We start from the raw sequence: 22,233 nt of genomic DNA, 5'->3' as shown, positions 1-22,233 counted from the left end.
GTAAGTTACAACAAAAAACGATCATATGCCTCAACCAATTTTATTGTTTTGTGGGGTTTTAAAGACAATATGCCATCTTGTAGGAGGCCAGAATCAGAGAACCCTGTCTGCATTTACTGTCCAGTGCTGTTGTATGTGGATGATGTCTGTTGTAGATCAGACCCGTGAGAATGTGCACGAAGCCCTGGACTGTGGCCTGTACGTGATTGTCAGTCAGACAGGGGCGTATCTCCGCAGCGGTGGTTTCCTGGAGAAGGCAGCAGACCTTGTACATATGTTGATCTCAACTCGCACTCAGACTTTGGCTGTGTAAGTTCATAGGTGTATGTCAGTCCAACCATAGAAACTAACTTTTTAGTCCAGTAGTCCTTATAATGATAACATGTAGCAAAATCCTTAATCAATGGCAAATTTCTACTTGTCCTTATTTACACAGTAATCTGGTTCTTACATTCATATAAAATAAAAATTATTGAAGTCAGTTCTTAAATACCTGAAAGAGCTGTACCTTGTCAGCATCTGTTAACAGTAGCTCTATTGTATAAACCTTGTATCAACTAGTTTTTATATGATCATGAATCAATATTTTTAGAAGCAAGCGTGTTACATGATATATTGCTCTATCTATTATTCATTGTTGCATGAGATGTTGATGTGAGTAGACACTACATATATTTGAGCATACATACACGAGGGAACAACGTGTTAGTAGGGAGCTTGTCACTAGAGACAGAGCCCAGTTTGATGTGACTGGTTGTTCCAGGCTGCAGCATGTGTGTCGGTGTGTGAGCAGCCTGCTGACGACACTGAGGGACAACCTGCCTGATGCCAGCCACACTGACCCAACCATACAGGCCCTGGTCAACACACTCTACATACCACCTAAGGGAGATAACTACGCTCAGGTCAGTAATACTGAATATGTTTACTGTTTCACAAAATACAGCAGCTGGCAAAAATTATCAATAATCAGATTTATCGTTGATGTGAAGAAATATTAATGATTATAGCTATGAAAATTGTCATAGATAATATCTTACCGGTACATAAACTATTTGGATTTACCAAAATGGACTTGTTATTGTCAATAGTGTCTATTGCAGAAGATGGAAAGCCACTGTTTTTGTTGCATCTCAAATGTCCACAAAGTAGTCCCTGCATAAATGTGCCACCACTAACCAGTGGAGTGAAATAGGTTGATTCTTTCGGACTCTGTTTTGCGTATTTGCTCAAAGTTACTTCCCTGATATTTATTGATATGTGATCGATATTCGGTTAACGATTATCAATCTCAATTATCTGTATTGATAGCCAGCCCTACTAAATACCACTCCCCAAATATTTTCAAAAATACCTCATCCTTTCGCCATATGCAAACAGAAGCTTATTTAGCGTTCCCCTTCCTCCAGATACAGGAATACATGACCATCAGGGGACTACTGTCCTTGACAAGTCTCGCCAAGAGACGTCCGACTACGACCTTGACGCAGTTGCTGTTCACCACGCTCTTCAACGCTGTGCTCCTCACGTACAAGGGGTCGGGTGACATGACCTTGACCCTGACCAGGAAGACCTCTGTGACATCTATCACATCAAAAGAACAGGGTCAAGATGGAAGGGAGATAACTGCTGTGGCATGGGAGAAGGAAGACCTGGAGAGATTGTTGGACTGCCTGACACAGAGCATCATCACACGCTGGTGGGCTGAGAATGACAAGAAGGTACTGAACTACGAACTAGAAATTAGGAATGTAACCGTCCACAATATATCTCACTAGTACGGTTGCGATACAATACACGGTACTATACATGAGAACTCCACATAAAGGAAATGAATTATAGTCCAACTAAGACATATTTAATAGATTTGAGTCAACTGATAAAACAATGGCTTGTACATACAAGAACATGATATTTTACAAGTTACAGTAGAACATGGATATAACAAACTACAAGGGACCAGAGAAAGCCGTCCGTTATATGTTGTTCGTCATATAAGTTTTCGCTCGGAAAAGTCTGCCATCTTGAATAAAACAAAACACAATACAGGTAATTTGTTTTGCAGACCAGATTAGTCCAATTGTCATGTACAGGTAAGATTTACATGAAGCAACTTAAACAAGGTTGAATCGTCACCGCTGGTTGTGTTTATTCGCCGCGATTGTGTTGATTCGCTGCTTATTGCATTTAAACAATTGTCAGTGACACTTGACACTGAGCGAGATTTCTCAGTTCGCCATACACATCACTAGTTGATGGTATATAGGCTTGTCCTGGATCAGATATCAGTTTGCTATATACGTTAGTTCACTGTAGAGAGTTTGTGATGTACGTAAGTTTTATATGATAATATATACAGGGTAGGCGATAATTCAGGGATTCTGTAACAGTTTGTTGTTCACTCTATCCGTGTTCGTTATATCCGTGTTCTACTGTATGTTCGTACCGTTTTACATTTCATGCTCATATATTCTTGAATTGTTTTGTATCTATACATAATCATCTGATATTTGTGTCACATGGTACAGAATATCTCTCTCTGTGCTGAATGTTACTGTTACACTCCAAATACAAATGTATTGTTTCTCTTTGTATTTTGTTTGTATAACATCCCTGCCCAATACGGCTGGATCGGGTAACTCGGGTCTCGTGAGTACTGAGAAGGGCCCGGGTACCCACAGGACTCCCTGGCCCCGTAGTTAGTCACGATCTGGTGTTTTAGTGATATATGGTGTAATAACAATAAAACTTAAAGTTCGCATTTCTTTCTGACTAGGAACCCATTCCTACTGACTTCTACATGTTTAAGTACTGATAAAGCTTCAGTCAACTTCAGTGTTTGCATGATCAGATCATTACATATGTGGGGCGGTCGGGTAGCCTAGTGGTTAGAGCGCTCGTTCACGACGCCAAAGACCCGGGTTCGATTCCAGACACGGGTACAATGTGTGATGCCCATTTCTGTTGTCCCCCGAAAGGGATACTGCTGGAATATTACTAAAAACGGTGTAAAACCATACTCTCACTCACTCCCTCACTCACTCACTCACTCACTCACTCCCTCACTCACTGAGGAAATCTTGGGTCCATATATCAGGACATTTGTTGGGTGTTGTGCAGGTTCACCGCTTCCCGGATTTGACGTCTGGGCTGGAGCAGCTGAAGGTGAAGGTCATGAGTCTGGTCACCGCCCTGGACAGTGAGAGTCAGAGGAAGCTTCTCAACATGGCCGTCACAAGGTGCGTAGTGGGCGAGGGAACTGACCACATGTGCTGACAATACATGACATTGTAACCTACAAGTCAGTTCTTTTTGCCAGTCATCTAAGGTGCCACCATTCGCTGTGCAGAGTTGCATCCCGTGGGCACACCAGAAACCTATGATTGTGGGTTCGAATCCCAGTACGCCCCGATTATGTTTCTAGGTTTGTCAGCACCATAGCCGTGCTCGTGGGTTTCATCAAAGAGGTAAGCGTCCGAGACCTGCATCAATTAGGGCTTCCTCCCACTAAAATGTACACTTTCATGACAATAAAATTCTGCCTCTTTCAGGTCGGAGGAAACAGGAGGGATTGCTTCAGTTTCATTGTCTACGTTGTTGAATATCCTCAAGACCAGCCAATCAGAAGTCAGCTTGTCAGATGATGCTGTCATTGACAGGTATGTTATTGATGTGAATAAAGCAAGAATGGGATATTGCCCGATACATTGCCTGTTCTCTTTTAATAAGAAAAAAATAATACTTTGATCATGATGAAGAGATGAGATTCACCAACTCAATGTGGGTGTTCCTGACAGAGTATGTTCTCTGTGAGCACTCTGTCTGCTGAACCAGGCTGCAGTTATAGACAGAGTATGTTCTGCGTGTGCACTCTGTCTGCTGAACCAGGCTGCAGTTATAGACAGAGTATGTTCTGTGTGTGCACTCTGTCTGCTGAACCAGGCTGCAGTTATAGACAGAGTATGTTCTGTGTGTGCACTCTGTCTGCTGAACCAGGCTGCAGTTATAGACAGAGTATGTTCTGTGTGTGCACTCTGTCTGCTGAACCAGGCTGCAGTTATAGACAGAGTATGTTCTGTGTGTGCACTCTGTCTGCTGAACCAGGCTGCAGTTATAGACAGAGTATGTTCTGCGTGTGCACTCTGTCTGCTGAACCAGGCTGCAGTTATAGACAGAGTATGTTCTGTGTGTGCACTCTGTCTGCTGAACCAGGCTGCAGTTATAGACAGAGTATGTTCTGTGTCTACACTCTGTCTGCTGAACCAGGCTGCAGTTATAGACAGAGTATGTTCTGCGTGTGCACTCTGTCTGCTGAACCAGGCTGCAGTTATAGACAGAGTATGTTCTGTGTGTGCACTCTGTCTGCTGAACCAGGCTGCAGTTATAGACAGAGTATGTTCTGTGTGTGCACTCTGTCTGCTGAACCAGGCTGCAGTTATAGACAGAGTATGTTCTGCGTGTGCACTCTGTCTGCTGAACCAGGCTGCAGTTATAGACAGAGTATGTTCTGTGTGTGCACTCTGTCTGCTGAACCAGGCTGCAGTTATAGACAGAGTATGTTCTGTGTCTACACTCTGTCTGCTGAACCAGGCTGCAGTTATAGACAGAGTATGTTCTGCGTGTGCACTCTGTCTGCTGAACCAGGCTGCAGTTATAGACAGAGTATGTTCTGTGTGTGCACTCTGTCTGCTGAACCAGGCTGCAGTTATAGACAGAGTATGTTCTGTGTGTGCACTCTGTCTGCTGAACCAGGCTGCAGTTATAGACAGAGTATGTTCTGTGTCTACACTCTGTCTCCTGAACCAGGCTGCAGTTATAGACAGAGTATGTTCTGTGTCTACACTCTGTCTGCTGAACCAGGCTGCAGTTATAGACAGAGTATGTTCTGTGTCTACACTCTGTCTCCTGAACCAGGCTGCAGTTATAGACAGAGTATGTTCTGTGTCTACACTCTGTCTCCTGAACCAGGCTGCAGTTATAGACAGAGTATGTTCTGTGTCTACACTCTGTCTGCTGAACCAGGCTGCAGTTATAGACAGAGTATGTTCTGCGTGTGCACTCTGTCTGCTGAACCAGGCTGCAGTTATAGACAGAGTATGTTCTGTGTGTGCACTCTGTCTGCTGAACCAGGCTGCAGTTATAGACAGAGTATGTTCTGTGTCTACACTCTGTCTGCTGAACCAGGCTGCAGTTATAGACAGAGTATGTTCTGTGTCTACACTCTGTCTGCTGAACCAGGCTGCAGTTATAGACAGAGTATGTTCTGCGTGTGCACTCTGTCTGCTGAACCAGGCTGCAGTTATAGACAGAGTATGTTCTGCGTGTGCACTCTGTCTGCTGAACCAGGCTGCAGTTATAGACAGAGTATGTTCTGTGTGTGCACTCTGTCTGCTGAACCAGGCTGCAGTTATAGACAGAGTATGTTCTGTGTGTACACTCTGTCTGCTGAACCAGGCTGCAGTTATAGACAGAGTATGTTCTGTGTGTGCACTCTGTCTGCTGAACCAGGCTGCAGTTATAGACAGAGTATGTTCTGTGTGTGCACTCTGTCTGCTGAACCAGGCTGCAGTTATAGACAGAGTATGTTCTGCGTGTGCACTCTGTCTGCTGAACCAGGCTGCAGTTATAGACAGAGAGTCTGGACTACTTGGGAAAGTTTACATGGTATAAACAAAAGGGATATTACTCTATACTCCATATGTTGAATTTAGAATAACAGTGTTTCATTGTAGTTGTGTTATTGTATCAATTGTCGCTCACTGTCTGGTCCGTTGATAGTACAGCTGACGTTGAACATGTCGTTCCAGATGCTGCACCCTGACTCCCACCCTGCTCCACACCCTTCAGTGTAGCACGAGCTATGTCAGCGACCACGCCCGCCTCACCGCCGCACAGATCCTCAATGCCCGATTCATCACCACCCCGGCAGACTCCTCCACAGAAGTTGATGGTGAGACACTCTGAGACGCAGTAACTCTCCTAGACTAACACAGACACTCTGAGACACACTAACTCTCCTAGACTAACACAGACACTCTGAGACGCAGTAACTCTCCTAGACTAACACAGACACTCTGAGACGCAGTAACTCTCCTAGACTAACACAGACACTCTGAGACACACCAACTCTCCTAGACTAACACAGACACTCTGAGACGCAGTAACTCTCCTAGACTAACACAGACACTCTGAGACGCAGTAACTCTCCTAGACTAACACAGACACTCTGAGACGCAGTAACTCTCCTAGACTAACACAGACACTCTGAGACACACTTACTCTCCTAGACTAACACAGACGCTCTGAGACGCACTGACTCTCCTAGATACACTGACTCTCCTAGACTAACACAGACACTCTGAGACACAGTAACTCTCCTAGACTAACAGACAATCTGAGACCGGTAACTCTCCTAGACTAACACAGACACTCTGAGACACTCTGAGATGCACTAACTCTCCTAGATACACTGACTCTCTGAGACACACTTACTCTCCTAGACTAACACAGACACTCTGAGACACACCAACTCTCCTAGACTAACACAGACACTCTGAGACACACTGAGACACACTAACTCTCCTAGAGTAACACAGACACTCTGAGACACTCTGAGACGCACTGACTCTCCTAGATACACTGACTCTCATAGACTAACACAGACACTCTGAGACACACTTACTCTCCTAGACTAACACAGACACTCTGAGACACACTTACTCTCCTAGACTAACACAGACACTCTGAGACACACTAACTCTCCTAGACTAACACAGACACTCTGAGACACACTAACTCTCCTAGACTAACACAGACACTCTGAGACACTCTGAGACGCACTGACTCTCCTAGATACACTGACTCTCCTAGACTAACACAGACACTCTGAGACACACTTACTCTCCTAGACTAACACAGACACTCTGAGACACACTTACTCTCCTAGACTAACACAGACACTCTGAGACACACTAGCTCTCCTAGACTAACACAGACACTCTGAGACACACTGAGACACACTAACTCTCCTAGACTAACACAGACACTCTGAGACACTCTGAGACGCACTGACTCTCCTAGATACACTGACTCTCCTAGACTAACACAGACACTCTGAGACACACTTACTCTCCTAGACTAACACAGACACTCTGAGACACACTTACTCTCCTAGACTAAGACAGACACTCTTAGACACACTTACTCTCCTAGACTAACTCAGACACTCTGAGACACACTTACTCTCCTAGACTAACACAGACACTCTGAGACACACTAACTGTCCAAGACTAACACAGACACTCTGAGACACACTAGCTCTCCTAGACTAACACAGACACTCTGAGACACTTCGATGCATTTATATAGCTGGAAAATGGCTGCCTGGAATTAAACGACATTCACACACTCACTCACACTAACACTGAAAGTCAATAATCATGTTCAGGGGATGTTTGTCTTATGTAAGATTATTTTCTTATCAACCTTTAGATCTCTGGTAATTTGATTTAACTAATATGTGTATGATGTGTTTTATTGTGTTATAATCCTGTTGCCATGGTTACAGGTGGTGTTGGACTGTTGGGTGTCCTGAACATGACCTTGCCCCATATTGGTACTGAAAGGTCAGAGGTGAAGGACATATACAGGTCAACACTGGGCCAGATCATCCTGTGGAAGCAGGAAACTGAAGATCTCATGTTGTTTACCTGGTGAGTTGTAACTGAAGATCTGGTGTTGTTTACCTGGTGAGTTGTAACTGAAGATCTCATGTTGTTTACCTGGTGAGTTGTAACTGAAGATCTGGTGTTGTTTACCTGGTGAGTTGTAACTGAAGATCTGGTGTTGTTTACCTGGTGAGTTGTAACTGAAGACCTGGTGTTGTTTACCTGGTGAGTTGTAACTGAAGATCTGGTGTTGTTTACCTGGTGAGTTGTAACTGAAGATCTGGTGTTGTTTACCTGGTGAGTTGTAACTGAAGATCGGGTGTTGTTTACCTGGTGAGTTGTAACTGAAGATCTCATGTTGTTTACCTGGTGAGTTGTAACAATCAAGCAGCAATGTATCAGTGGTACTGTTTTTTTTACGTGCCCATGGTTCTACACTTTTCATGCCATTGATTGCAGCACTTTCCTGGTGTGGACAGCCTGTGATATTACTGTTGATGTAGTTTACACTTTTCTGGTGTGGACAGCCTGTGATATTACTGTTGATGTAGTTTACACTTTCCTGGTGTGGACAGCCTGTGATATTACTGTTGATGTAGTTTACACTTTCCTGGTGTGGACAGCCTGTGATATTACTGTTGATGTAGTTTACACTTTCCTGGTGTGGACAGCCTGTGATATTACTGTTGATGTAGTTTACACTTTCCTGGTGTGGACAGCCTGTGATATTACTGTTGATGTAGTTTACGCTTTTCTGGTGTGGACAACCTGTGATATTACTGTTGATGTAGTTTACACTTTCCTGGTGTGGACAGCCTGTGATATTACTGTTGATGTAGTTTACACTTTCCTGGTGTGGACAGCCTGTGATATTACTGTTGATGTAGGGAGTGTTAGTCCAGAGGGGAATAAGTATGTGTTGCGTGTTTGTAGCGACCTGGCGGAGACGAACCCAGACAAGATGGCCACCAATGTAGAAGTGGTGAAGTTCGTGCAGCTTTATGTGACCCTCCTGCCCCAGGAGTTGGGGGACACTGACTGGGACTTCATCCTGTGCAGCACCATCGCATGGGTCCAGGTGGGACACTCACTCACTCACTAACCCTCTCACATTATCACTCACTCATGCACTCACGTACTGTTTCACTCTCTCACTGTCCCACTCATGCACTCACTCACTCACTCACTCACTCTCAGTCACTCTGCCACACTCACTCACGCACTGTCTCACTCACTCACTCACTGTCCCACTTACTCACTCACTCACTGTCCCACTCACTCACTCACTCACTGTCCCACTTACTCACTCACTGTCCCACTCACTCACTGTCCCACTTACTCACTCACTCACTGTCCCACTCACTCACTCACTCACTGTCTCACTTACTCACTCACTGTCCCACTCACTCACTCACTCACTGTCTCACTTACTCACTCACTGTCCCACTCACTCACTCACTGTCCCACTCACTCACTCACTCACTGTCCCACTCACTCACTCACTGTCCCACTCACTCACTCACTCACTGTCTCACTTACTCACTCACTGTCCCACTCACTCACTCACTGTCCCACTCACTCACTCACTCACTGTCCCACTCACTCACTCACTGTCCCACTCACTCACTCACTCACTGTCTCACTCACTCACTCACTGTCCCACTCACTCACTCACTGTCCCACTCACTCACTGTCCCACTTACTCACTCACTCACTGTCCCACTCACTCACTCACTCACTGTCTCACTCACTCACTTTCCCACTTACTCACTCACTGTCCCACTCACTCACTCACTGTCCCACTCACTCACTGTCCCACTCACTCACTCACTGTCCCACTCACTCACTCACTCACTCACTGTCTCACTTACTCACTCACTGTCCCACTCACTCACTCACTCACTGTCTCACTTACTCACTCACTGTCCCACTCACTCACTCACTCACTGTCCCACTTACTCACTCACTGTCCCACTCACTCACTCACTGTCCCACTTACTCACTCACTGTCCCACTCACTCACTCACTCACTGTCCCACTCACTCACTCACTGTCTCACTCACTCACTCACTCACTCTACCACTGTCACTCACTCACTCACTCACTCACACACTGTCTCACTTACTCACTCACACACTGTCTCACTCACTCACTCACTCACTGCCTCACTCACTCACTCACTCACACACTGTCCCACTTTACCCACACACTCACTCACTGTCCCACTTACTCACTCACTGTCCCACTCACTCACTCACTCACTGTCCGGCTTACTCACTCACTCACTCACACACTGTCTCACTCACTCACACACTGTCTCACTCACTGTCTCTATCTTTCAATCTCTAACTCGTACTCACTCAACCACTCTCCCTCACTCAACTGCTCTCACTCATTCACTCACTCACTCACTGCCTCAGTCACTCAGTCGCTGCCTCACTATCACACTCAGCCACAATCATTCGCTCCCTCCCTCTGACAGTCACACGCTTACTCACATAATAAGTTGTCTTTTCAAAACGTCATTGTGACAAAATGTAAAACTGATGTAATGTTTACTTTGTTGTAACCACAAACATAGTGTATGTCAGTGCACTTCGTGACTTTGTACTTAGTCCCCAAAGAGTCCCCCCCTCCCTCCTGTCCCAGTCAAGGTGTGTGTACATCAGTAGAGTGTTCTGTTCCTCCTGTAGACGGTGGTGTACATCAGTAGAGTGTTCTATTCCTCCTGTAGACGGTGGTGTACATCAGTAGAGTGTTCTGTTCCTCCTGTAGACGGTGGTGTACATCAGTAGAGTGTTCTGTTCCTCCTGTAGACGGTGGTGTACATCAGTAGAGTGTTCTGTTCCTCCTGTAGACGGTGGTGTACATCAGTAGAGTGTTCTATTCCTCCTGTAGACGGTGGTGTACATCAGTAGAGTGTTCTGTTCCTCCTGTAGACGGTGGTGTACATCAGTAGAGTGTTCTGTTCCTCCTGTAGACGGTGGTGTACATCAGTAGAGTGTTCTGTTCCTCCTGTAGACGGTGGTGGAGAGTGAGCACCTGCTGGCCAGCCTGACGCCGGTCAGCGTGTTCGCCATCAGGGCCTGTCAGCTCCTGGGGGACGTCGTCAACTGCATCGACACCCGGATACGGACGTCACCAACCAGCTTCCCTGTCAACCTCCTCACAGAGTGGGACGAGTTCTTCAGCGAGGGAGTGTTCAGCATTCTCCTGCCTCTGTATGTCAGGCTAGTAGGTTAGTCAGACTTCACTGTATGTCAGACTAGTAGGTGAGTTGTACTTCACTGTATGTCAGGCTAGAAGGTGAGTCAGACTACACTGTATGTCAGATTAGTAGGTGAGTCAGACTTCACTGTATGTCAGACTAGTAGGTGAGTCCGATTTCACTGTATGAACCCCACTGCATTCTGTGTGTGACATAGTTGATTGTTTGTCTTAGTGTTTCAATGGTATGGTTGCAACATGTGACGTGGTTGATTGTGTGTCTTAGTACCCCAATGGTTGGTTGCAACATGTGACGTGGTTGACTGTGTGTCTTAGTACCCCAATGGTTGGTTGCAGCGTGTGACGTGGTTGATTGTGTGTCTTAGTACCCCTATGGTTGGTTGCAACATGTGACGTGGTTGATTGTGTGTCTTAGTACCCCAATGGTTGGTTGCAACATGTGACGTGGTTGATTGTGTGTCTTAGTACCCCAATGGTTGGTTGCAGCGTGTGACGTGGTTGATTGTGTGTCTTAGTACCCCTATGGTTGGTTGCAACATGTGACGTGGTTGATTGTGTGTCTTAGTACCCCAATGGTTGGTTGCAGCGTGTGACGTGGTTGACTGTGTGTCTTTGTACTTCAGTGGTATGGTTGCAACATGTGACGTGGTTGATTGTGTGTCTTAGTACCCCTATGGTTGGTTGCAACATGTGACGTGGTTGATTGTGTGTCTTAGTACCCCTATGGTTGGTTGCAACATGTGACGTGGTTGATTGTGTGTCTTAGTACCCCAATGGTTGGTTGCAGCGTGTGACGTGGTTGACTGTGTGTCTTTGTACTTCAGTGGTATGGTTGGAACATGTGACGTGGTTGATTGTGTGTCTTAGTACCCCTATGGTTGGTTGCAACATGTGACGTGGTTGATTGTGTGTCTTAGTACCCCTATGGTTGGTTGCAACATGTGACGTGGTTGATTGTGTGTCTTAGTACCCCAATGGTTGGTTGCAGCGTGTGACGTGGTTGATTGTGTGTCTTAGTACTTCAGTGGTATGGTTGCAACATGTGACGTGGTTGATTGTGTGTCTTAGTACCCCAATGGTTGGTTGCAGCGTGTGACGTGGTTGACTGTGTGTCTTAGTACTTCAGTGGTATGGTTGCAACATGTGACGTGGTTGATTGTGTGTCTTAGTACCCCTATGGTTGGTTGCAGCGTGTGACGTGGTTGATTGTGTGTCTTAGTACTTCAGTGGTATGGTTGCAACATGTGACGTGGTTGATTGTGTGTCTTAGTACCCCTATGGTTGGTTGCAGCGTGTGACGTGGTTGACTGTGTGTCTTAGTACTTCAGTGGTATGGTTGCAACATGTGACGTGGTTGATTGTGTGTCTTAGTACCCCTATGGTTGGTTGCAGCGTGTGACGTGGTTGATTGTGTGTCTTAGTACCCCTATGGTTGGTTGCAGCGTGTGACGTGGTTGATTGTGTGTCTTAGTACTTCAGTGGTATGGTTGCAACATGTGACGTGGTTGATTGTGTGTCTTAGTACCCCTATGGTTGGTTGCAACATGTGACGTGGTTGATTGTGTGTCTTAGTACTCCGATGGAATGGTTGCAACATGTGCAAGGTTGACTGTGTCTTTTTTCCGTAAAGAGTAGACCAGGTGTCCCCTCCTTTGATGTTGCTGGAATATTGCTAAAAGCGCCATAAAACCATACTCACTCCCTCACACCAATCAGCAATAATCAAGCACCAAGTCATTGCCGACCAGCACACCATCTAGGAACATACTATCTGTGTTCTCATGGCTGTCCTTGACAATGGTTGTCGCTTTCTTCCAGCCAAGTCCCTGCAGACAACAGGAGGTGGTCTCCATGACAACGTCATCAGCTCTATGGGTCTTGCTATCTCCCACTGCCCCAAACAGCACGTGCTGGGTCACCAGTTGCCTGCCAACCTAGTTGCAGAAGAGTTGTCTCCCCTGCCAGACTCTCTACAGTCCCTGCTCAACACGTTCAGTCCCATGATGCTGTGCAGCAGTGCGTCCGTGCAAGTCACAGCCTTCCATGTGCTCAACAGGTTGGTAGAAACGTGTACAAGTCATAGAGCCAGACTTTCTGGGGGGGATGTTACAAGTTTTTTGTACAAATATCCAGATTGCTAGGTTGAAAAAATGAAGAATCGAATAATTCAAATATTGTCCTTGCTTCCCATGAAATGTTAAGTTGGTAGAATGAAAAAGGGAAATAAGTTAGGGGTGAGAGGAATAGGGAAAGAAACAATAACAAATGTGTAGTTTGGACTGGCTGTTTAATGTAATAATAGATTCTTGAAGCTACACTTTCCAAATCTTCTGTGTCCACATCTTCCTGGCCCGTGAAGACGCCGGGATAGGATAGGTCTTCATCAACTCATACTTGCCGTAAAAGGTGACTATGCTTGTCGTAAAAGATGACTAACGGGATCGGGTGGTCAGGCTCGCTGACTTGGTTGATGCATGTCATCGATCCCAATTGTGTGGATCGATGCTCATGATATTAATCACTGGATTGTCTGGTCCAGACTCGATTATTTACCGACCGCCATCACATAGCTGGAATATTGCTGAGTGCAGCGTTAAACAACAACCCAACCAACCACATCTTCCTACCGTATATTTGTTTGAGACAGCCTTGGATCAGATGTTCAGGCTCGGTAACTTGTCTGATTGCATGTCAGTGTGCTGTGGTGGGGTGGATCGTTGCTCAGGTTTTATGGTGACTGGTCTGCCTGGTCCAGATCGTCTTTGATGCAGCTGGAATATGGCTGGTTAAGTCCCACTCACTCCCTATTGTGATTTTTCTTCTCAAAATGCCTTAATGTGTCACTGTGCCCCAATGGATTCTAAGTTTCTTGAATGTGAGATTGACGGTTGAGTGGTGTACACAAACATTCAGCTAGTAAAATCCCAAACACAATTCACAATTTGCAGAGACTCACTTTCGGTGACATGTATTTGTGGGACACTTATGTAATACGACTCTGTATGGTAGCTCATTATGTGAACAATGTCAACTGTAACGTGACATGTAAATAATGGCACATTATGGCACAAGATGGTGACAAGCAAGTCAGATGGGTTGATTGTTAGACGTGAAATGCTAGCTAGCTCTCTGAGGGTGGGGCGGTCGTGTAGCCTACTGGTTAAAGCGTTCATTCGTCACACCAAGACCCGGGTTTGAATCCCGATATAGGTACAATGTGTGAAGCCCATTTCTGGTGCCCCCGACGCGATATTGTTGGAATATTGCTCACTCACTCACGCATGCACGCACGCACTCACTCACTCACTCACTCACGCAGTGTATGTTCCGTTCCAGGGTTGTGAGTGAGCTGCCAGCCTATGAACAGGTGGACAAGGACGAGGTGGAACAGCTGCAGGAGGAGGACAAGAGAAACGATGAGTCCAGGTGAGTCATGGGGAGAGGAGAGTCCACAGTCATTGGGGGACCGGAGAGTCCACTGTCAGAGGGAGGACAGGAGAGTCCACTGTCAGAGGGGGAAGAGTTCACAGTCAGAGGGAGGACAGGAGAGTCCACTGTCAGAGGGAGGACAGGAGAGTCCACTGTCAGAGGGGGAACAGGAGAGTCCACTGTCAGAGGGGGACGGGAGAGTCCACTGTCAGAGGGGGACGGGAGAGTCCACTGTCAGAGGGGGACGGGAGAGTCCACTGTCAGAAGGGTACAGGAGTATCCACAATCAGAGGGGGACGGGAGAGTCCACAGTCAGGGGGCAACAGGAAAGTCCACAGTGTTTGGGGTCATCACTAAAGTATCATGTTGGTAACCTTTGTCCGTGACAGAAGATCCAAGCAACAAAATATTGGTTATCATGGTTATTTTGGGGAGACAACTCTGTCTTTAATTGTTGTTTGTGAATGTTGCAGTAAACCGCCTCACGCTGTCAACAAGGTGTGTATGGAGGGCGCTGCTGCCATGGACATCGTCTTGTGTGACGCAGGTCTGGAGGACTGCCTCACCATCGCCCCCAACACAGATGAGTACAAGTACACCATGGGGTACCTGTTGTCATGGAAACTCATCCTCAAGCTGTTTAAGAGTAGTCCTTCCGAGGTAATTTCACGATGGATAACCACTGTGTAAACCTGATGAATAGTTTCAGTAATGCTGCTTTGGTGCCAATAGTTTCTTTGGGGAGGGGGTTGTCCTCCAACTGCAAGGCCCCACCCACCACAGTAGGTCAGTGATCCAAGTAATTAACAATGTTGGCTTCAGAGATTGGAATTTAAGATATACTCACCGACAATAGAAACATGCAGAGAAGTATGTACTTTAAGAGATGTTTCCAATGTGTACCACTTAATGACAAAACTAACTATCAGTCAAGTGTTACCAGAGAGTGTCTTTATTCTTATCACGATATGCTGCACAGAATTTCGTAACTTAATACGGTGATACTGCTCAAGACAAATGGTGCATCTCGAGTCATGGATCTATGATGTAACGTGTGATGCGTTCATGAGCATCGGTTCACACAACATACCAGTATGTTCGTTTGTGCATCGAACCAATCACATATCTCTTGAATATGATTAAGTCTTCATATATTAAGCAACATGTATAGTTTTCGCGTTTCTCTCGTCAGTGAGTATAGTGTTACCTGTGTGTATGTGTTACAGCTGAGGGCAAGGTATGCTGTGTACTTCAAGGAGACAGGTATCGTCACTCACCTGCTGGTTCACCTGTACCAGCTGATGCCGGACACCCCCGTTACCCCCGACACACAGACCAGCTACTTCAAGGACACGCCGTCCCTGCTGCCAACAGGTGAAACAGATGAACGTGCTTGTTGGAATACTGTCATTGTCAATGTTTAACTCACTGCCAGATTGATGTATCATGGATTAAGCAGGAAGGACACAGGTGGAACATGCTTGATGGAATATTCTCAAGCCCTGGTGATAGTAACCAGTATTCGAACTTAACTATAAAAGTCATGATCCTTATCAAGATAAGATTTTGGGGCCAGAGATTCAAATTCTATAGGAGCAGGGCCCAGTCAAGGCGGTTTGATTGATAATCAAAATCTATATGGTAATAAAATGGGCCTTACCCTCGCGAAGTGCATCAAATCACTTGAGTACATTGATTGAAAACATGCCAAGATTTGGAAAATGTTGATGTCCAGTTGGCGAAACTGATGCTTGGCAAATCTTGCAATCAACCAAAATCAGCACAGTAGTTACCATGTTGTTTACAAACCGGGTGTCAAGTTCGTTTCCTGATTTTTATTGGACTATGCAAAGACTCATTAGTTCAGCCAGAAGTCGGAAATTCCTGCCTTGTTCACCATGGGTGGCAACCGGACTGGCGTCATTTAACACTGATGGCTTTCATCCCACGTTGAGCTGACAACACATGATATGACAGATATACACAACGGGATCAACCCAGCTCACTCACTCACTCACATCAGTCTAATCATTGTCTCTCCAGATAATGCTATACATTCACTACTTGTTTTTTCAAAGAAAACATGATGCAAGTTTTGACTGCTCTTCATGACAGATGATCCATTGCAGCACGTCCCAGGTCATGTGACATCAAGCAGCTGTCATGTGACGTATATCGACAGTGTCTGGAGACAATCCCAGCGCTTGTCCGACAATGGTGGATAGAACAGGACAAGAGGACAACAAGTTACATTGACAAGTAAGATTGTGATAGTTGGACAACTAGTTACATTGACAAGTAAGATTGTGATAGGAGGACAACTGGTTACATTGACAAGTAAGGTTGTGATAGGAGGACAACTGGTTTCATTGACAAGTAAGGTTGTGATAGCTGGACAACAAGTTACATTGACAAGTAAGATTGTGATAGTTGGACAACTGGTTACATTGACAAGTAAGATTGTGATAGGAGGACAACTAGTTACATTGACAAGTAAGATTGTGCTAGTTGGACAACTGGTTACATTGACAAGTAAGGTTGTGATAGGAGGACAACTGGTTACATTGACAAGTAAGGTTGTGATAGGAGGACAACTGGTTACATTGACAAGTAAGGTTGTGATAGTTGGACAACAAGTTACATTGACAAGTAAGATTGTGATAGTTGGACAACTGGTTACATTGACAAGTAAGATTGTGATAGGAGGACAACTGGTTACATTGACAAGTAAGATTGTGATAGGAGGACAACTGGTTACATTGACAAGTAAGATTGTGATAGGAGGACAACTGGTTACATTGACAAGTAAGATTGTGATAGGAGGACAACTGGTTACATTGACAAGTAAGATTGTGATAGGAGGATAACTAGTTACATTGACAAGTAAGATTGTGATAGGAGGACAACTGGTTACATTGACAAGTAAGATTGTGATAGGAGGATAACTAGTTACATTGACAAGTAAGATTGTGATAGGAGGACAACTGGTTACATTGACAAGTAAGGTTGTGATTGTTGGACAACTGGTTACATTGACAAGTAAGATTGTGATAGTTGGACAACTTATTACATTAACAAGGAAGATTGTGATAGGCTGACAACTGGTTACAATGAGTAAGATTGGGACAGATAGATTCTGCTGGATGAATACTTTTTGCTAGATGCATGACTATTATTGCATCAACACATGGGTTTGCCGATGACAAATATTAAAATTTGAAACCAAAATATTTTGTTAGAAAGAGAAATAGTTGTTTTTTATATCTAGTTCCCCATTGACTTGCATGTTAACAAAGTGGTATGGCTTACATGTACAGTAAGACTATGGGGTGTACAGTGATGATGTCTGTGGGGTGTACAGCGATGATGTCTGTGGGGTGTACAGTGATGATGTCCTTGGGGTGTACAGTGATGATGTCTGTGGGGTGTACAGTGATGATGTCTGTGGGGTGTACAGTGATGATGTCTGTGGGGTGTACAGTGATGATGTCTGTGGGGTGTACAGTGATGATGTCTGTGGGGTGTACAGTGATGATGTCTGTGGAGTGTACAGTGATGATGTCTGTGGGGTGTACAGTGATGATGTCCGTGGGGTGTACAGTGATGATGTCTGTGGGGTGTACAGTGATGATGTCTGTGGGGTGTACAGTGATGATGTCTGTGGGGTGTACAGTGATGATGTCTGTGGGGTGTACAGTGATGATGTCTGTGGGGTGTACAGTGATGATGTCCGTGGGGTGTACAGTGATGATGTCTGTGGGGTGTACAGTGATGATGTCTGTGGGGTGTACAGTGATGATGTCTGTGGGGTGTACAGCGATGATGTCTGTGTTCAGGTTCACCAAGAGGCACGTGAGTCCCCAGCTGTGTCACTCCGAGATCTCCTCCGTCCAGGCCACCGACGAGGAACTGGATGGAATCGAGGTCAGTGTTGTCTATCTAGTGTAAGTCTTCATGGACAGACAGTGCCCGTAGTATCTCATCCTTGACGGCAACGTAGGCTGGTCGTAAGAAGCGACTTAATGGATTGTGTGGTCAGGGTAGTCACCAGCTAGTATAAGCAGTCACTGAGCTGATACTTCACAAGCTTAATATGCTTCATTGCAAATTCATTCTGGTTACTTGGTTAAACGTCAGTTTACTTCTTTAACTGGATTTTCTACACATGAATTGGAGCTGACAACAGATGTGAAAATATGAGAAAAGTTTACCGGTTTACACTGGACAAGTAAATAGTGACAGTGTTCTATAAACTTGCCTTGAATCATCACTTGTCTCCAAGTCGGGGGTGGAGGAGTAAGGAACATGAAGATGGTGATGCTGACGACGTGTGTCACACACCCTGTACAGTGAATTACATCCACATTCTACTTCCATATTCCCTTCAGATCAAAGCTCGGCCTAAGATCCGTGAAGTGATAGCGAAGTACACGATGTCGGAGGTGAGCGTGGAGGTCGTGATCTCACTGCCAGAGAACTACCCTCTGGGGAGCATCACGGTGGTCAGTGACAAGAAGGTTGGCGTAACCCAGTCACAGTGGGACCGGTGGCTGCTCCATCTCAACATCTTCCTCCAGCACCAGGTGAGCTATGTGTATGATTAGCAGGGGGGACTGGTGCATCACACTGGTGTGTGACAAGGTGAGCTACGTGTGGTCGGTGACAAGGTGGGGTGACCACTCCATCTCAACGTCTACCACCAGCACCAGGTGAGCTACGTGTATGATTAGCACCAGGTGAATGCCGAGACTCTCAAACATTGGAGGAAGTGGAATATGTGTCTTAGTGATACAGAGCCTTCTGTTTGGCAGCCATTGTGGACCGAATTCAACAAGACTGGGCAACATTCAACTTGGGTCCTGTCTGGTAGAGTTGGCGGTGTAATATCACATGTGTGGGTTATGCCATCATCAGGTAGCTTGATGTAAGCACCACTGCAGCCTCGTGTTGTCCAATAATGAAAGTAGGCTGCAAGGGTTGTTTTGAAGATGTTTTGAACAGGATCATGGGGAATTGTTAATACGATACATGTTTCAATAAATACATAATGTGTTTTTTTAATCATTGTGTTCATGTTACCATGGTTACAAATTGGCCCATGTGATGAAGGGTCTATGAAAAACGCTGCTGCAGGAATAAAACTGACATCGAGACCTAGGGGAATTTGACTACATGTCAATGTCATGATGCTGTCAAATTGTTATGTTGGCTACCATTTATGCAAATACTCCAATTTCTACGCTTTGGAATTTTGATCTTAATAATGTCAGAGATTTATGCCTATAAACTTAATACATTTAAAGACTTGTACACGAGGTAATGGTGTACATTTGTGGTTTGAGTTTAAAAGGAATGTGAATTTATTGAGACTTCAGCTGTCCTGGCTGACTAGGAGAATCAGCATTACGGACCAGCTGCAGCCCAGGGAGTACACCAAACTTTGAAGCTGAAATGTTTTTTAAAACATGATGCATTTTATCAGTCAGTTGTAACTACACTCTGCAAGCAACATTTTGAGGTCTGATTCAACTTTCTGCAAAAAATATGTGCTGTTCTACCCTGAAAACAGTACTATTCTGTATGTGTGTGTCACGTCGTATCATACCAGCAGTATCTGGTGCACATCTTGGGTCACTGGTTCCCACTCTTTTGTACTTCATGACTTGGCGCCACATCTTTCACATGTGATGATTGTCAGATATTTTGCAATTCAGAGCATATGATTTTTAGTTTTTCTGTGAAATGGTCATAATCTTGATAATAATAACTTTGTGAAACTATTTCAAGTGGTGACTTTGTGTTGGCAGAATGGCAGTATCATTGAGGGCTTGAAGCTTTGGAAGAAGAACATCGACAAGAGGTTTGAGGGTGTGGACGACTGCATGATATGCTATTCAGTTCTACATGGTACCAACTTCCAGTTGCCACGGTTACAGTGCCGCACATGCAAGAAGAAGTTCCACTCTGCATGTTTGGTAAGTTGACCATCACCTTCAAATCTAACTATAACCAAATGTGTAAAATTTTATTCATAATAATTACCGGGGGTATAGGCTATTTATATTGCATATATTTCCACACCACTCAGGGGCATGCTCAAAGCGCTATTATTACCCCGGTCACTTGATCAGTGTGCACTCAACATTCATTCTCAGCTCCCTGGGGGGTATACAACCCAAGCAGCCTGTTAGGTGCTAGAAGGTTAACCCACATTGCCATCTGATCTTACCGGGTACCCATTCACTGCTGGGTGAACAGTCACATTTTGAACAACGTCACTTGCCCGAGGAGACGCCACATGTTACTTGTGCTGCACGGTGATGCAATAGAAACTCTTGTAATGTTTTCAGCCTCACATTTAATCCTGGGAATTTAACACAAAATATATTTTTTGAGCTTCAATCAGACAATAGCTTGGTTCTCATCCTTGTAAATGTTAATAATTACTGCCAGACTAATGTTTCTCCATCATTCCTTTGCTTGCAGTACAAGTGGTTCAGCACCAGCCACAACTCAACATGTCCGTTGTGCCGGAACCTGTTCTAACCATCATGGTGGCCATGTTGCCGATCTGATACCTCCGTGCAAGCAGTGTCTTTGCAGTCAAGTCCAGCATCGGTCATCAGTGTCCGAGCAGGACTACTGCTGTGTGAATATGTATATTCTGGTGAAGATTCTGGTCCATTTCCTCAAGTTCTCCTGATTTTGGTGATGGTCAACTGGGAGACTGTTTCTGATAGTTGGTACAAGAGCATGATTCAAGTCGGAGGGCCTCATTCCACAGTGATGCTAGTTGTCCGGAGTCTGTGTCAGAGTACAGGAGTTCGTCACAGCGGTAAGATGGCTCTGTGGAATGAGGGAGCACGGGTGGCCCAGTCGTCTAAGGCACGTGATTCGCTGTGTAGAGTTGCGTCCCTTGGGCACGCCAGAAACCTATGATTGTGGGTTCGAATCGCCCTGATTATGTTTCTAGGTTTGTCAGCACCATACCTGTGCTCATGGGTTTCACTTCGGGCTTTCCTCCCACATTAAGCTGATACGCTGATTAATGCGACGTCAACCCCAACTCACTCACTGTGTAATGAGGCCCTGCTGTGTGAAGATGTAGACGGCTACGTACAAGGAATGTCCACAGCCTGTGATCTTGCTTCATGTCAGCTGGGAGACTATTTCTGGTCCTTCTTCCAATAGATGTGTACAAGACCGAGGCCAAGATGAATCTAAACACACAGTCACCATGCCTGGTAACTAATGTGGCCATCATCATACTGAACTTAGTAACCATGGTAACCATGGTTGTACATATAGTTACAGCATCAGTTGGGCATTTTACCAACAGTATCATACTGCTAATGCTGCACAAGACAGTAGCTGAAAATGTCCATCGCAAACTGGTTGTATAGAAGGAAGTTTTCAAGACTGACCACACCAGGAACAGTTTTTGTTATTACATTGACGTGTTGATATAGGTTTATGTACCTCATACAATCAATTTCAATTGTTTAGTTCTGTTATTTTGTTCATTTGAAGCCAACAAATGTGAAACGTACCTCTGTATGGTCAGATATTCTGTGATAATTATTTCTTTGTGATGTACAGACGTATGTATCCCGGGTATGTGGTTTACGTGTACCCAGATACAGACGTGCGTGTCCCAGGTACAGATGTATGAATCCTGGGTATGTGGTTTACGTGTGCCCAGATACAGACGTGCGTGTCCCAGGTACAGATGTATGAATCCTGGGTATGTGGTTTACGTGTGCCCAGATACAGACGTGCGTGTCCCAGGTACAGATGTATGAATCCTGGGTATGTGGTTTACGTGTGCCCAGATACAGACGTGCGTGTCCCAGGTACAGATGTATGAATCCTGGGTATGTGGTTTACGTGTGCCCAGATACAGACGTGC

At 45.2% G+C, this 22,233-nt stretch overlaps 1 protein-coding gene across 1 annotated transcript in view; it reads left to right on the top strand.

The window, feature by feature from the left end:
• Positions 1 to 21,243, top strand: part of LOC139474659 (E3 ubiquitin-protein ligase listerin-like) — a 39,638-nt gene extending 18,395 nt beyond the window's left edge. Inside the window, exons 14-31 of the mRNA XM_071257754.1 lie at positions 156 to 309; positions 764 to 905; positions 1,410 to 1,721; positions 3,121 to 3,239; positions 3,552 to 3,659; positions 5,808 to 5,950; positions 7,568 to 7,712; positions 8,601 to 8,745; positions 10,689 to 10,905; positions 12,714 to 12,951; positions 14,232 to 14,321; positions 14,798 to 14,984; positions 15,551 to 15,698; positions 16,454 to 16,583; positions 18,161 to 18,248; positions 18,713 to 18,907; positions 20,132 to 20,299; positions 20,811 to 21,243. Coding sequence (XP_071113855.1) covers positions 156 to 309; positions 764 to 905; positions 1,410 to 1,721; positions 3,121 to 3,239; positions 3,552 to 3,659; positions 5,808 to 5,950; positions 7,568 to 7,712; positions 8,601 to 8,745; positions 10,689 to 10,905; positions 12,714 to 12,951; positions 14,232 to 14,321; positions 14,798 to 14,984; positions 15,551 to 15,698; positions 16,454 to 16,583; positions 18,161 to 18,248; positions 18,713 to 18,907; positions 20,132 to 20,299; positions 20,811 to 20,870 — 2,789 coding nt within the window. The 3' untranslated portion in view covers positions 20,871 to 21,243. The remainder of the gene's footprint in view (positions 1 to 155; positions 310 to 763; positions 906 to 1,409; positions 1,722 to 3,120; positions 3,240 to 3,551; positions 3,660 to 5,807; positions 5,951 to 7,567; positions 7,713 to 8,600; positions 8,746 to 10,688; positions 10,906 to 12,713; positions 12,952 to 14,231; positions 14,322 to 14,797; positions 14,985 to 15,550; positions 15,699 to 16,453; positions 16,584 to 18,160; positions 18,249 to 18,712; positions 18,908 to 20,131; positions 20,300 to 20,810) is intronic.
• Positions 21,244 to 22,233: the final 990 nt, after the last annotated feature.

The sequence above is a fragment of the Haliotis cracherodii genome, unplaced genomic scaffold (assembly GCF_022045235.1).
Source record: "Haliotis cracherodii isolate W230 unplaced genomic scaffold, xgHalCrac1.p SCAF_3, whole genome shotgun sequence".
NCBI classification, from domain to species: domain Eukaryota; kingdom Metazoa; phylum Mollusca; class Gastropoda; order Lepetellida; family Haliotidae; genus Haliotis; species Haliotis cracherodii.
The sequence above is the reverse complement of the archived record's forward strand: the minus strand, read 5'-3'. Positions and strand labels throughout refer to the sequence as shown.